Source organism: Halichoerus grypus, chromosome 14, assembly GCF_964656455.1.
Source record: "Halichoerus grypus chromosome 14, mHalGry1.hap1.1, whole genome shotgun sequence".
Taxonomy (NCBI): Eukaryota; Metazoa; Chordata; class Mammalia; order Carnivora; family Phocidae; genus Halichoerus; species Halichoerus grypus.
The window spans coordinates 46,972,110-46,988,597 of record NC_135725.1 but is presented as its reverse complement, the minus strand read 5'-3'; the positions used below and the strand labels follow the sequence as shown (position 1 = coordinate 46,988,597).

General features: G+C 39.1%; 1 protein-coding gene across 4 annotated transcripts in view; it reads right to left on the bottom strand.

Annotated features, from left to right (window-relative positions):
* Window positions 1–16,488, bottom strand: part of FOCAD (focadhesin) — a 309,238-nt gene that overhangs the window by 103,795 nt on the left and 188,955 nt on the right. For all 4 annotated transcript variants that reach the window (XM_036082633.2, XM_036082632.2, XM_078061288.1 and 1 more), the window contains 3 exons: window positions 14,211–14,349; window positions 9,127–9,312; window positions 2,092–2,213 (listed from right to left, as the gene is read on the bottom strand). In XM_036082633.2, coding sequence (XP_035938526.1) covers window positions 2,092–2,213; window positions 9,127–9,312; window positions 14,211–14,349 — 447 coding nt within the window. The remainder of the gene's footprint in view (window positions 1–2,091; window positions 2,214–9,126; window positions 9,313–14,210; window positions 14,350–16,488) is intronic.

The window sequence follows — 16,488 nt, the reverse complement described above, 5'->3', positions numbered from 1 at the left end:
TCACAGTGTTACTGTAGAGATTAAATTTATATATATATATATATATATAGCAATTTTTTTTAAAGATTTTATTTATTTGTTTTGACAGAGAGAGACACAGTGAGAGAGGGAATACAAGCAGTTGGAGTGGGAGAGGGAGAAGCAGGCTTCCCGCCGAGCAGGGAGCCCAATGTAGGGCTTGATCCCAGGACCCCGGGATCATGACCTGAGCCGAAGGCAGACACTTAACGACTGAGCCACACAGGCGCCCCTATATATAGCAATTTTTAAGAAACCTGAGCTGGTTATCAGCTATTATCATTGCAATTATTCTGATTAACCAGATTTTCAAACTCGTATTATTTGTTGTCACCTAGTTTGAGAAATTGTATGACTCATTCTTTATCTCTGCCCTTTTTTTTAAATGAATTACAAGATGAATCCAAACTAAAATCCTACCATAGATTCGACAAAATTCTATCCAATATATCTTCCAACTGACTCCTAAAATAATGATTTTCTCATCTCTTTGAAATTTTCTAGGCATTCTACAACACAAGCAACAAGTATTTTAACCCAAATACTTTGTTCATACCCAAGGCACACCTCATAAGTTTGGATGCCATTTGCTGAAACTTATTAGATTGCCTTCTGCTACTCCTCATATTAACACTTTTTCTTGTTTCTGTTCTGATGGTGACTTCTAAAATCAGCTTTCCACCAATACTTAACACTTTGGTTAAGTATCCTTCAATCTCCTAGGTACACAGCTTAAAAACACAAAAAGGCACCAAATCTCTCCCTTCTCCATAGCAAGTAAAAAGATGTTAAGGATAACAAATCTAGAAATCACCTATGTTCTCTCTTTCATAAAATTAGACCTCTTTTCCTCCCAGATCTTTAGTCCCTCCTTAGTTAAGCGAAGACACTGAATTAGACAAAAAAGGCTTTGAACCAAATATTTACGTAACTGCAACTCTAATTAAATATATGAGAGAAGATGGGTGGCACAGGATAAAGACAGATCTCTAAAAACTGGATATGGTACTGGTGGCAACAGAGAGGATGCAGCATATAATCCAGCCAAATTAGTGATGCCGAGATTTATAAATTACGCACCAAAATGAGATTTAGTACAAATCTACTGTAGTAGCTCCAATTAAGTTTACATCAAACCATTAAATGTTTTACAATTCCTATCTTCATTTATAAGTGGTATATAACCTACCATGTCTAAATTATATAAAATAAACCTCTTTGCTATGATACTTTGTTATTCATTTATTTTAAATTTATATACACCTGAATGAGTAATGGTAGTAAAATGTTTAATAAAAGATAACACCAAAGCACACATTTCCCACATGCTCTCCAGATTCTCTCTTCCCTCTGGTGTTGCTATAATATGATATGATCAGACTTTATACAAATCATCTCATGGCACCACATAACTTTATTTTAAAAGGGTAGCCTAAAGGAAAAACAGAATAAACACTAAAACCAGAGGGTTTTTTTCCTTAAACACTTTTATTTACTGTTAATGCCCAACATTCACAAAATATATAAACACTGGTGCCCTACATAATTGTAAAGGATTCAAATCAAGAAACAGGCAAGATTATTTCTTTAAATAATAAGCTGGTATTTATTCTGAACAATACAAGTTAAACAATGATGAAATAAACCAAATTCCTACATACTACTCCCTAATAATAAGGCTGGGCAGTGGGAAAAGCATGCTACTTTCTTTCAGAAACACTTCCAAATATTTTAGTATTCAATCGGGTCAACTATTTTGGTTGCCTTTAAAAGCAACTGACGGGTGCATGGGTGGCTCAGTTAGTTAAGGGTCTGCCTTCAGCTCAGGTCATGATCCTGGGGTCCTGGGATCGAGCCCCACATCGGGCTCCCTGCTCAGTGAGGAACCTGCTTCTCCTTCCCCCGCCCCACCGCATGCTCTCTCTTGCTATCTCTCTTTCAAATAAATAATAAAATCCTTGAAAAAAATAAAATGAACACACACTAAATTTCATGATCATAAACTTAAGGGGGAAACCCCTAAACATATACAAAGACAGAGGAAACTGTTACACAGCATGGGGAGGCACCTACCTCATGCACTAGAGCGAGTGAGGTCTGCTTGAAACTTCGCCCTCTACTGGCCATCAGTCGATTCAATGGTTTGCCATCTTTACTCTGATAGGTTGAAACATCGTAACAAAATAACATACCACCTGAGGGGAAAAAACAATTTATAATAAAATTTCTTACGGAAAAATTTAATTAATTAGATTCCCATAGTCTCAGTAATCCATATTCAATCAATCTGGATAGAGAGATTTATTTATTTATTTTAAAAGATTTTATTTGTTTGAGGGAGAGAGGGAGAGAGAGCGTGCACACTGGAGAACAAGAGCAAGGGGAGGCGCATCGGGCTCCCTGCTCAGCGGGGATCCTGCTTCTCCGTCTCGCTCTGCCTCTCCCATACGCTTGTTCTCTCTCTCAATAAAATCTTTAAAAAAAAAAAAAAAAAAAGAGCAAGGGGAGGGGCAGGGGGGGAGAGAAACAGACCCCCCACTGAGCAAGGAACCCGATGTGGGGCTCAATCCCAGGACCCTGGGATCGTGACCTGAGCCGAAGGGAGATGCTTAACTGACTGAGCCACCCAGGCGCCCCTGGATAGAGAGATTCAGAAATTAAAATAATTTGCTGAGCAAATTATGATTTTTGACTACTGGTGTCTACGGAAAGAAAAAATAGAAGAGATATAAGAAGTTAGCAGTTACCATATTCAAATTATCACTTATTTATGAGCCTTATTCATTTTAAATAAATGAACAAATTTACAATTCATGATTTATTTTAAATTTTGTTAGCTGTTACTTCCAGAGATTTTTTAAATTTTTTAAGAATAAATTCCAAATAGGGTGCCTGGGTAGCTCAGGTGGTTGAGCATCTGTCTCTTGATTTCAGCTCAGGTCATGATCTCAGGGTCCTGCGACTGGGCCCCACGTAGGGCTCCCCACTCAGCAAGGAGTTGGCTTGAGGATTCTCTCTCCCCCTCTGCCCCTCCCGTCGCTTGTGTGCGCTCTCTAAATAAATAAATCTTAAAAAAAAAAAAAAGAAGAAGAAATTCCAATTAAAGAGAAATGCTTACACATATCAATCCTCGTGAATTCCTGCAGGGGTTCCTTTAGGTTATACCCACAAGTGGACAAGTTTTCCTTCATCCCTACATGCAATCACTCTCCCCTTCTTCCTCCCTCCTCCTCTTCTTCTAACCTTTATCCTCCCTGTCCTCCCCACTCTGGTCAACTAAGTTCTCAAACTGAACTTCCAGCTCCAGCTGGCCCCCAGTGTCAACTGAAAAGCAAAGGAAGACAGCCAAATGCTAGAAGTAGTCTTGGAAGCTATCTGGGTAATTGTGAGCCAATAAGAAGACACACTCAAGAACTGAAATAATTTAAAACATAGAGATCATTACATTTTTAAATATCTCCTATTGAAGTATGATATACACAGAGAAAAGTACACATCGTAAGCATAGAGCTCAATGAATTTTCACAAACTGAACATGTAATTGGCACCCAGATCAAGAAACAAACCATTGTCCACATCCCAGAAACCTTTCTCCTGTCTCCTTCCAGTCACGTCCACCCCACCCCAAATGTACCAATCTGCTAACAACCACTTTGCCTACTTTGGTACTTTATATAAATGGAATTAGACTGTATATATGCTTTTATATCTGGCTTCATTCACTCAAAAACTCACTGCGAGAATCATCCACGTTATTCGCAGTTGTAGTCTGTTCATTCCATCTATATTCCATCACGTGAATATAACACAATTTATTTATCCATTTTACTGTCAATAGGCATTTAGACAGCTTCCAAGTTTAAGGCCACTCAAATAATGCTGCTATGGACATTACAGTATGTCTTTTTGGGATTTCATTTAGGTTTATCCCTAAAGTGAAATAACTAGGTAAAACAGGGTATGAATTTGTTCAGAACCAGTTTTGCAAAGTGGTTGTACTAATTCACATTCCCAGCCCCAGTTTGGGTTGCTCCACATATTTACCAATACTTTTTGCCTTCCATCTTTTTTCACTTTAGCCAACCTGGTAAGTATGGAATGGTATCTTACTATGGTTTTAATTTGCATTTCTCTGATAATGAAGTTGACTCAATGTTCATTGGACACTGGAATTTCTTCTTTTGGAGGCTGTGTTCAATTCTGTTTCCAATTTTTTTTTGAGTGCTTTTCTTATTAATTTGCAAAAAATATCTGATATAATCTAAATTGAGTCCTTTATCAGATATATGTCTTATAAATACCTTCTTTGCATTCCATGGCCTGCCTTCAAGTGCTCTATAATAATAGATTTTGGTTAACACATGTCCTTGATTTTAATATAATTTGTTATTTTTGTAATTATGGATTTTAATTATAGGATCATTTGTTGAAAAGATCATCCCTTTTCTCCACAGCATTGCAGGGTCACCTAGGTAAGAAATCTGGTGACCTTGATATGTGGGTCTGTTTCTGGACATTCTATATTCTTCATTGGTCAATCTGTCTATCCTTGCACCAATACCACATTTTCAATTATTGTGGCTTTCTGATAGGTCTTGATATCTGGTAATGTATATCCTCCTACTTTGGTGTTGTTCTTCAACATTACTTTGGCTAATTTTGGCCTTTCCATTTCCACACAAATTTTAGAATCAGCTTGTCATATTGCTAGGGACTGGAATGAATCTATACATTAATTTAAGAGAATTGACATTTTTACAAACTAGAGTCTTCTATTCCATCAACATTGTATATCACTTCATTTATTAGGATGTCTTTAATTTTTTCTCCATAATATTTTGTAGCTTCCAGTGTAAAGGTTTTATGCATTCTGTTAAATTTATCCTAGGTAATTAATATTTTTCAGTGCTGTTATAAATGGTACAATCTTTTAATTTCTTTTTTTATTATGGTATATAAAAACATATAATTGATTTGTATGTTGACCTTTGTATGTATAAGTAACCTTGCTGAATTCATTTACTAATCCTAATTCGTCTGTAGATTATTTTGGATTTTCCATGTATTATACAATCATCTACAAATAATGACTATTTAATTGAGTAATCATTAATGAATTTTTTTTTTTTTTAACTAAGCTTTACAGGGTTAAGCGTCAGCCTTCAGCTCAGGTCATGATCTCAGGATCCTGGGATCCAGTCCCACATCCGGCTCTCTGCTCAGCACGGAGTCTGCTTCTCCCTCTCGCTCTCCCTCTCCCTCTGTGCTCTCTCTCAAATAAATAAAGTCTTTTTTTTTTAATTTTTATTTATTTATTTATTTGACAGAGAGAGAGAGAGACAATGAGAGAGGGAACACAAGGAGAGGGAACACAAGGAGGGGGAATGAGGGAGGGAGAAGCAGGCTTCCCGCCAAGCAGAGAGCCCGATGCGGGGCTCAATCCCAGGACCCCGGGATCATGACCTGAGCCGAAGGCAGTCGCCCAACCAACTGAGCCACACAGGCGCCCCTCAAACAAATAAAGTCTTAAAAAAAAAGAAAAGTTTTTAAGCTAAGCTTTACACCCAACATGGGGCTTGAAGTTTGAGAGTTGCATGCTCTACCAACTGAGCCAGCCAGGCATCCCACTGATGACTATTTTAATGGCTAATTTTTTGCCTGCAAATAATTAGTATTTTACCTCTTCCTTTCTAATCCTTATGACTTTTATTTATTTTTCATGGCTTATTACACTAGCTATAGTCTTCATTACAATACTGAAAAATAGTGCTTATAACAAACATCCCTATCTTTTTCCCAATCTCAGGAGTAAAGGTTTCAATATCTCAGTATGAAGTACAAAGACAGCACTGTAGATGTTCTTTATGAGAATTTTAAAAAGTTCCCTTCCATTCATAGTTTAATGACAGTCTTTTTTGTATCATGAATGGGAACAAAATTTCTCAAAGGCTTTTTCTGCATCTATTGAGATCATCTAAAGATTGTTCTGCCTTTTTCTATTAATATACTGATTTTCAAACATTAAATTAACCTCTCTTAGTTGTTATGTATTATCCTCTGTATTGCTAAATTCAATTTTCTAATATATTTTTTGGGTATTTTTACAACTTTGCATAATGGAAAAGACTGCTTTATAATATTCCCTTCTTGTACTCAGTATCAAGATTATGTTGATCTCATCAACTGAGCCACCCAGGTATCTCACTTTAAAACATTTTTTAGGGACACTTGGGTGGCTCAGTCAGTTAAGTGTCTGCCTTCAGATCAGGTCATGGGATCGAGTCTCATGTCAGGCTTCCTGCTCAGTGGGGCATCTGCTTCCCCCTCTACCCCTCCCCCTGGCCTATGCTTGTGCTCAATCTCTCTCTCTCAAAAATAAATAAATAAAATCTTTAAAAAACTGTTTTAACATTTCCCACTATTATTGTAGGTTTGTCCATTTTTTTAAATTTAAATTCCAGTTAGTTAACAGAGTATAATATTAGTTTCAGGTGTACAATAGAGCGATTCAAAACTTACACACAACACCTGACTCTCATCACAACAGGTGTACTCCTTAATCCCCATCACCTATTAAGCCAGGCCCCCACCCACCTTCCTTCTGGTAGGTTTGTTCATTTTGTCTTTTTTTAGTTTTGTGAATGTTTTTCATATATTTTAAAAATTATGCTATTTTGTGTACACTGATTAGAACTGTGATAATTTCTTTTTTTTTTTTTTAAAGATTTATTTATTTATTTGAGAGAGCGAGAATGAGAGAGAGTACATGAGAGGGGGGAGGGTCAGAGGGAGAAGCAGGCTCCTCGCTGAGCAGGGAGCCCGATGCGGGACTCGATCCCGGGACTCCAGGATCATGACCTGAGCCGAAGGCAGTTGCTTAACCAACTGAGCCACCCAGGCGCCCGAACTGTGATAATTTCTTAATGGAATGACTTCTTTATCTCCATGAAATGTCCCCTTCATTTCAAAGCTTTTTTCTTTTTCATACATCCCTTTTCATTGAATACTGGACAGTATACAAAGGAAGCACAGAAAACCTAAATGATATTATTTTTTTTACTCAGAGAGGAGTTTCTCCTCCCCTCTTTCAGGTAGATAGAACAAAGGACTGATTTAAATTGAATCAGAGATTGAACTGGGTTAGGCTTGATTATAGCTTTGGTAAATCTCAGTCTCCCTCTGGTTCAACCCTGTTCCTAGGGCATGCCTCCCCCAAGATTTTCATCTGACATCCTAATTGGTCTCCTCAATACGGAAAGCTTATGAGAGATTCAGATGTGTCCTCCGAAGTTTTCAGTTTAGCTCTTTAACCTCCCATCCCATAAACCTTCGAAATTTGACAAGTATCTTGAGGGAGAAATAGGCTATGTGTCTGAGGTCCCACAAGTCCCCAGTTTTACCACTCAGACACCATATGAATGACAAGGTCTCTGTTGGTTTCTCCGCCTCCTGCACCAGCCTCTTGTTAAGGTCAAGCCTGAATTTCAGTCTCCAGTTGAGGCCAGACTAAGTAGGTGCCCCCAGGTGAAAAGAGGTGTAACTCTTCAGTATCAATTCACTACTCGTGTGCTTTGTTTTCAGGCCCACTCTCCTAGCTGCTAAGCACAGGGAGGCTGGAGATTTCACTTCGCCTCTCAGAAGCACCAGCTTAGTTCTTTAACTTTCCGTGCAAACTCAAAATTCAGTCAGATAGCTTGTGAGAAAAATCTCTAGTTTCTTACCTCTATTAGTCAGAGTCTTCAGAGAACCAGAATCTCAATCTCAATCTCTCTCTCCCCACCTCTCCCTCTCCCCTCCACCTTTCTCTCTATATATATGGGGAGATTTATTATAGGAATTGGCTCACAAGATTATGGAGGCTAAGAAGTCCCATGATCTTGCTGTCTGCAAGCTGGAGATCCAGGAAGGCTGGTGGTGTAATTCAGTAATTCAATGTAATTCAGAGAAGATGGATGTCCTAGCTAAGGAAAGAGCAAATTCACCCTTCTTCTAGCTCTCTAGTCAGGCCATCAGTGAATTGGATGTTGCCCACCCACATTGGTGAGAGTGACCTTCTTTCCTCAGTCTACTGATTGAAATCCTAACCTCTTCTGGAAACACACTCAAAGACGTCCAGAAGTAATGTTTTACCAGCTATCTGAGTATCACTTAGCCCAGTCAAACTGACATAGAAAATGAGCCATCCCATCACTCTAAACCCATGAAACCACTAAAAGCTCCACTGGTTCCTCTATACTCCAACAGACCTCTTCTTGGGCCAAGCCCCAATCCTAGCACACAACCAAAATCAGTGACTATCTCCATGGGGCAGTGGGGGCACAGTCCTAAAATGCTCTTTCTCCCCATTCTGTAGTTTTAGTCTACCTGTCTTTGCTTCTACAGTTCTCTGATACCTTTAAAATGTGGTTTATTTTGGTCATTTGTCCAGTTGTGTCAAAATGTCAGCAGCAGTGGTGATTTGCCATGACCTATCACATCGGTCTTGGAAGTGGAAGTTACATCCTTACATTAAAAACCTACACCTTCATACACACACACACACACACACACACACACACACACAACACACACACACACACACACACAATGGAATATTATGCAGCCATCAAAAAATGAAATCTTGACATTTGCAACGATGTGGATGGAACTAGAGGGTATTATGCTAAGTGAAATAAGTCAATCAGGGCAAGACAAGTATCATATGATCTCACTGATATGAGGAATTTGAGAAATAAGATAGAGGATCATAGGGGAAGGGAGGGAAAAATGAAACAAGACGAAACCAGAGAGGGAGACAAACCATAAGAGACTCTTAATCTCAGGAAACAAACTGAGGGTTGCTGGAGGGGAGGGGGGTGGGAGGGATGGGGTGGCTGGGTGATGGACATTGGGGAGGGTATGTGCTATGGTGAGCACTGTGAACTGTGTAACCCTGAAACAAATAATACATTATATGCTAATAAAAAAAATCCTAAGTATTTAGTAATATAAACACACACACACACACACACACACACACAAATAAATAAAATGCTCAGTGTGTGATAAGCAAAACAAAACAAAACAAAGCAAAAAAACCTGTACCTTGATACTATGTACTATACTTACCTGCAAGGCCAGGTTTCAGACCTGGCTGCTTATTGGTTTCATACATTTTCAATATAAAATTGGGGATTCCTGCTACAGTTTTTCCTTGGTCTGACCGGACACCTCCTTTTAATGCAGAGTGATACACTCCTCGGGGCATATTCACCATTTCCTGCTTCACAAGAGATGTAAAAAATTCCTCCAAAGCTGAAAGAGATGAAAGGAAATCAGAAGTAGAGTAAATATAGTATGTTAGGAGAGAATCAATCATTCATTCTTAACTCATATATGCGTGTGTGTGTGTGAGTATATATATACTTGCTGTATACATATATATGTAAGTATATAAACATATATACACTTGCCGTATATACTTATACACACACAGGTACACAGACATAGAGCAATATTTCAAACCAAACTTCACAAAGTAAACAGGGAACTCTTGATCCCCATCCCTTTCTTAGTCTTCCCAAATTAGAATATGGCACCCAGTTACTCAAGCTTAAAAACAGAGACATTCTTAATTCCTCTCTTTCTCCTACTTCTCACAAGTAATCCATTAGCAAATCCTTCTAGATCTGCCTTCAAAAATATATCCCAGATCCATCCATTTCTCTCCATTTTCGCTGCTACTTGGCCAGTTATTATCTTCTCTCTTCTTCATCGGGCCAAATTTTAAAACTAGCTTCTTGGCGTCTTCTCCTCAGGACCACCCCCACGAGCCCTCCTCTGCCCGGAGCCAGGATTTTATGTGACTGCCTTCTCTAACATCTTCCAGTGATTTTTCACCACACACGGAATAACATTATTGCTTAACATTTCTACTTATTATAGACAGAAATATGGGCTCAGAAGACAATAGGATGCCCAAACAAAATACTTGATAAGACTATAGGTTCATATTCAAGTGTTATTTTTCCAAGGACCACTAGAGGTTGCCAATGCAGAAACAAAAACAACAAACACATGAAAGCTAAACAAATGTGTGGAAAACAAAAAAGAAAACCACTGTATGTGCCTCTCATAGGAACAAAAAAGAAGGGTCCACCCGACGAAACTGGAATTTCATTCTTAGTAGATTGAAAAGTCTGTGTTAAATGACCATGATTAAATTAAAGGCAGCGAGTGCTCAGTAGAGTATCTATTATGTGCCCAGGTCTGTCATTCCTATATAGAACCTTCACAGATGCGACCATGCTTCTCCATTCACAGGCCAGAGAACACCTGTGTGGGATGTTTTCCATTTACCCCTCCAGACCCACCCTCTGCCCTCTCAACCCTGGTCAGTGACCTGGAAGAATGACCTTTAACAACTGCATCCACAGGCTCCCTTGTGCTTTGGCTTCCAGTTGGCTTTATCCAATGGGAGACACTTGCAGGAGGCCAGAGGGTGGAAACAGAGTGAGGTCAGGGCATGTATTCCCCAGACCCCCTCCTGCAGGATTGCTACCAGTTGCCTGCATCCCTCTTCTGCAGGCCCTGGCCCCCCTTAGGCAGCACTAATTATGACACAGATGCTCTCCCTAATTCTCCAAACTGCTATGCCCCTTCCTTACCTCTTCAGGCCCAGAGGCATTAACCACTCCGGGATGAGACACCACTGCTTGTGAATTTCCTTCAGCCCTGACCACACAACTGTCAAGAGTCCCTGGACTCCATCTGAATGTGCCTTTTCTGTCAAGACCCTGATCGATGCATCATCTAAATGAAAGAAATGAGTAACATCCAATTGCATCCAATATGCATGCACATGTGTGACCGCTTCACACTGAGTGTTAAGTACAGACTTTTCAGAATGTAGCAAAGAATCATGTTCGGGAGGACAGAGGAGCTATGGTGAGAGAAGATAATTTCACGCTTTCTCCGAAGGGATTCTATTTTGGCAAAAAGCTCACACACATCAGGAGGTAAGTACACATCTGCACATACACTAACTCCGGAATGCAAATTTGTCTACTTGTCAAGCTCTTCAGAGAGCTAAGGATTCTCAAATTAAGTCCAGACCCGAGAACAGTTTCAATGAGGGTACATACCATGAGTACAAGCGATACATACAGCACCATCTTTCCCCAACCACTAAGCCAGCAACTAGGAATTTTTCTGCTGCTTCTGAGCCTGGCCCTGTACCTCCGGATGACCAGGTGAGAATTTAAAAGAGCTGAAAATTTGTAGAACAGGGTCTTAGATATAAATTTTTAAAACAACCCCAATGTCCTTTAAAAAGTGAGTGGACAAACTGTGGTACATACCACAGTGGAATACTACTCAGCAATAAAAAAAAAAAATTGAGATAGGCCAGTATTTGGATAAATATCAAAGACATTATGCTGAGTGAAAAAAAAAAAGTTAAACCAAAAAGTGTATATACTATATGGAAAACACCACCACCAACAGCGGGAGAAACCCTAATAGGTCTATACTTTGGTTACTTGCTTTGTACCCATGGGAATTTCCTGGTTGTAATAACGAACTAAGGTATGTGAGATGTTGTGCAGCGGGGTAAAAGTACACGGGAACGCTCTAAAGTGTATTCGCAACTTCTTTTAGGTCTAAAATTCTGTCAAAATAAAAAGTAAATAAATACCAGGAACATCCCCACTTAAAATAACGCAAATTACTGGATTCACGCTGCAGCTGCTTTTACATCTACTTAAAAGGCGAGAAGAGAAGAAAACGACCAGGATTCACTCACACTCGGTGCAACTGGGTTTTCTGGCTTTCTGGCACTAGAGATCTCATCTATACTCTCCACCCCATACATTTTAGGGCACATATTCCTAAGGCTCGTGCTTTCCCCTGGTTCTTTTTTGACTAGTCCGGTCATTGCAGGGGAAGTGAGGCACAGAAAGAGAGAGAACTTTGCCCACGGGGACACGGTTTGCCGGACACAGCATCCACAGCACCCTCAGCTGAGTCTAATTACTGAATTTTCTCAAACAGATACAGTCGCTGAACTCAAAGGCTCCCCTTCTTTCTCAGAGAAAGGCACTTGAACAAAGCACAAGAACAAACGACGCAGAAGAACAGGTTACTGGCCGCCACATCCTGAGAGGAGAGAAGCAACAGCATGCCTTGACCACCCCTTCTCCTTTTTCCAATACAAGACTGGAGGGATGGACCCACGTCACTAGGAACAACATCATTTATTTATTTATTTTTTATTATGTTATGTTAGTCACCATACATTACATCATGAGTTTTTGATGTAGTGTTCCATGATTCATTGTTTGCGCGTAACACCCAGTGCTCCATTCAATACGTGCCCTCTTTAATACCCATCACCAGGCTAACCCATCCTCCCACCCCCCTCCCCTCTAGAACCCTCAGTTTGTTTCTCAGAGTCCATAGGCTCTCATGATTCGTCTCCCCCTCCAATTTCTCCCATTCATTTTTCCCTTCCTCCTCCTAATGTCCTCCATGCTATTCCTTACGTTCCACATATAAGTGAAACCACATAATTGTCTTTCTCTGCTTGACTTATTTCACTTAGCATAATCCCCTCCAGTTCCATCCATGTCAGATTAAACTCTAAATGGATGAAAGACCTCAATGTGAGACAGGAATCCATCAAAATCCTAGAGGAGAACATAGGCAGTAACCTCTTCAACATCGGCCACAGCAACTTCCTTCAAGACATGTCTCCAAAGACAAGGGAAACAAAAGCGAAAATGAACTATTGGGACTTCATCAAGATAAAAAGCTTCTGCACAGCAAAGGAAACAGTCAACAAAACAAAGAGGCAACCCACAGAATGGGAGAAGATATTTGCAAATGACACTACAGATAAAGGGCTGGTATCCAAGATCTATAAAGAACTTCTCAAACTCAACACCCAAAAAAACAAATAATCAAGTCAAAAAATGGGCAGAGGACATGAACAGACACTTCTCCAAAGAAGACATACGAATGGCTAACAGACACTTGAAAAAATGTTCAACATCATTAGCCATCAGGGAAATTCAAATCAAAACCACACTGAGATACCACCTTACACCAGTTAGAATGGCAAAAATTGACAAGGCAAGAAACAACAAATGTTGGAGAGGGTGTGGAGAAAGGGGAACAACGTCATTTAAAAAGCCCAAAAGAACTTTTCCCTCTAAGGCGATTTTGGGATACAGGAGGAACTCTGGATAACAGTTATTTCCTTCCTAGGACTATTAAAACAGCAAAGGGGTCCTAGACTCTGAAGAGCTTTCCGGAAGTGGGGAAGAACAGAAGAGAGGACCAGGGAATAAATCTTTAAGGCTTGTTCTGGACATCAAGAGAAAAGGAAGGGACAGGAGCTTTGTCTAAAACTAGATAATATATATTTGTCTGAATTCCTCAGGAAATCTCTATGTAGGGTGAAACCAAGGGAAAAAATGTCCCCTAGTATAGGATATTGAGATTATGATTGACCAGATGACATTTCTTGAGTGTACTGAACTTAATTTTCAGAAATTGACTTTACACATCCATGTATATTTAAGGTAGAATTGGGACAGAACAAGGTAATAGATGCACGCTCGGCAAGATGTTGGCTAAGACTGAATTAGAATAATTAGATATAATTAGAATAATTTCTTTAAATGTCAAGGTCCTGTCAGCTTTTTATCAAAATGGAATGATCAAACAATTTAATCCATTTTTTAAACCATTAATTTGCAGCTCTCAAATATTGATACCATCTTTGGAATAATTCTAAAGAAAGAATAAATTCATAAATGAAAGTACCCAGTAAGTCTCTTAAGAGTCTAACCATCTTTTCATTTAGCTTATAGAATAAAGAACTATTATTGGAGCCAGCGACTTAAAGTCCCATTGCGAATTGGTCTCGTAGAATATAGCTTTTGAAATGAATTTTAATTTCTCGCTGAAAATGGTTGTTTAAACTAGTTTTCTGGTTCAATTTTCTTCGACTCTAACGCTTTTCAGTGTGTTCTGAACACCATCACTACCTCAAGCAGTCCCTCTACAACAGATGGATACGTCATGCCTTTCAGACAGAAAGTAAGCCATAATTAAAGTAAGCTATCATACGTACACATCACAAAAGAACACAATCAGACAGGTAAAATCCCTGAAAAATGCTGGCTTCCCTGCCACTATATAGGAGTCACCTGGTAAGACCAAAGGAGCAGTAAGTGACAACAGTTTGAGATAGCAAGAGCCAGGAATAGAAAGATCCACATCCTTCTCATCGCCCTCATCATCTTCGTCTTCATCTAGCTCATCGGGAGTAGGGATTTCGGGTCTTATCTGAAATGACAGAGAAGGCAATACTAAAACATTATGTAAAATCTTTTCCTTGCACTTTTTATGTCGAGATTTAAAAACTGAGTTAGACTCATTGCACTGTAATGTCAAAAGACCATTGAAAATTAATTTTAAAATATCTATTCATTTTCAGATTAACTGAATGATAAACTCTATCTTAGTAGATACAATCCCAGATCCATGTAAAGAACTAATGGTAATATACTAAGAAAATTACCATAAGCCAGCGTAAGCAATGATTATTATAGAACACTAATAAAATTTTACGCCATCTGACAATAAAATGCAAACACTGACACATTCAATATATTGAACTTCTATGGTTTGTAATTAAATATTTGCCTTGTCGGAATACTTTTTTTTTAACTTCTGATTCTAGCCATATCTCTATGGCAAAGCTTAAAATCTTCCAGTAGAATATATACTAGAGATCAGGAAAGGACAGAATGCGTTAGTTGACTTTCGTTTAGACTTGGCAGTTTGTTGCTATAGAATATAAAAACACTAAAATCTGTAACTGGTAGCTATACTTTACTGTGTCTAATTTGCAATTTGAAGGTTTTATTTGAACCAAAAATTTAGGTTTGTTTGAACCAAAAATTTTTAAATGTAAAAAGATTACCACTATTGCAGTTTCTACAAGATACAACTGTCAAGCAATTAATTAAATTTGTAATACTTTCAATGACACACCATCACAATGCCCACATGGAGATAATTAAGCAAAAGGGGAGGAATCAAAATATATAAAAGTGGTTGCTATAACCATAAAGTGCCAGAACCCAGTCATTACCATTAGCCTGTCTCCCGGAGTTATTTTTAGAAATAATTAACAATTCCTGCAGACTGCCTTCTTCATAGGTCCCCAAAGCACTGTTCCATTTAGGAACTGCACTGAGTCAGGATTCTTGCAGGGGGATAAAAGAAAACAGAGAGGAAATGCTTCTCTTAAGTATAATAACCTCAAATCCAATGAAGCCTTTCAACCATAACTAGTGTTCTCTTCACTAGTGAAGGAATAAAAGCAACCTGACTACCCGAGCACTTTCCAAGACATGATTTAATTCTGATTCAATATTGAGTACCTAATTCTCAGAGGACTGAGCCAGCCATAATTACAGAGATAACAATAATGTATGCTCCACATAGGGCAAGATAGCATTTGTGGGTATCAATGCTTACTGGAGAAACTCGGGCACATTTCCAACCCTTTTGGCTCTCACAAGTGGGGGTTTTCCAAGTGTCTCTGGTCTGTGTACATACTGTGAATTGGCCAGGTTTAGTATCAGCAGGAGTTATTTTAGAGATCCTAACCAGTCCCAGTTGCCTAAGAAGATCCACAAAAGGAGTTGGTCCTGGTTTTGTTTGCCTTGCTTCCTTTTTACACATCATAGTACAAATTGAAAATAATATTTGAAGAGCATACAGGGGGAAACAGACAACAATGTTTACAGCCCGAGACTCCACGGGTAACGCCAGCTACCACACCAGGGTATCCACGCACCGCAAGCTCTGACATACACCCTGTGTACAAATGGCGGGAGATTTGGGGAGCTGGAAGGTAGACAGAGGCAAACATGTAAAGTACCCTGAAAATTCAGAGGGATGGTGAGGATATGGAGGAATCAGAACACTCCTACTCTGCTGGCGGGAATATAAAATGGCTCAGCCCCCTTGGAAAACAGTATGGCAGTTTCTCAAAAAGTTCAACAGAGTTACCGCATGGCCCAGTAATTCCACTCCTAGCTCTAGAACCGAGAGAAATGAAAATATACAATCACGTAAAAACTTGCATACATGTGTGAATGCGCTATTCATAATAGCCCCCAAATGGGAGCAACTCAAATGTCCATGATCTGATAAATACGTAAACGACATGTGGCATATCTACACAATGTTTTATTATTCAGTCATACAAAGGTGTGAAGTACAGATACGTGCTAGAGATGAATGCACCTTGAAACCATCATGCTAAGTGAAGGGAGCCAGTCACAAAAGACCACATACTATGTGATTTCATTATAGAAAAGGTTTGGGTTAGGCAAATTGAGGGACAGAAAGTAGATTAACAGTTGCTTAGGGCTGTGGGAAGGGAAAGGGGTGATGGGGATTGACTACGAA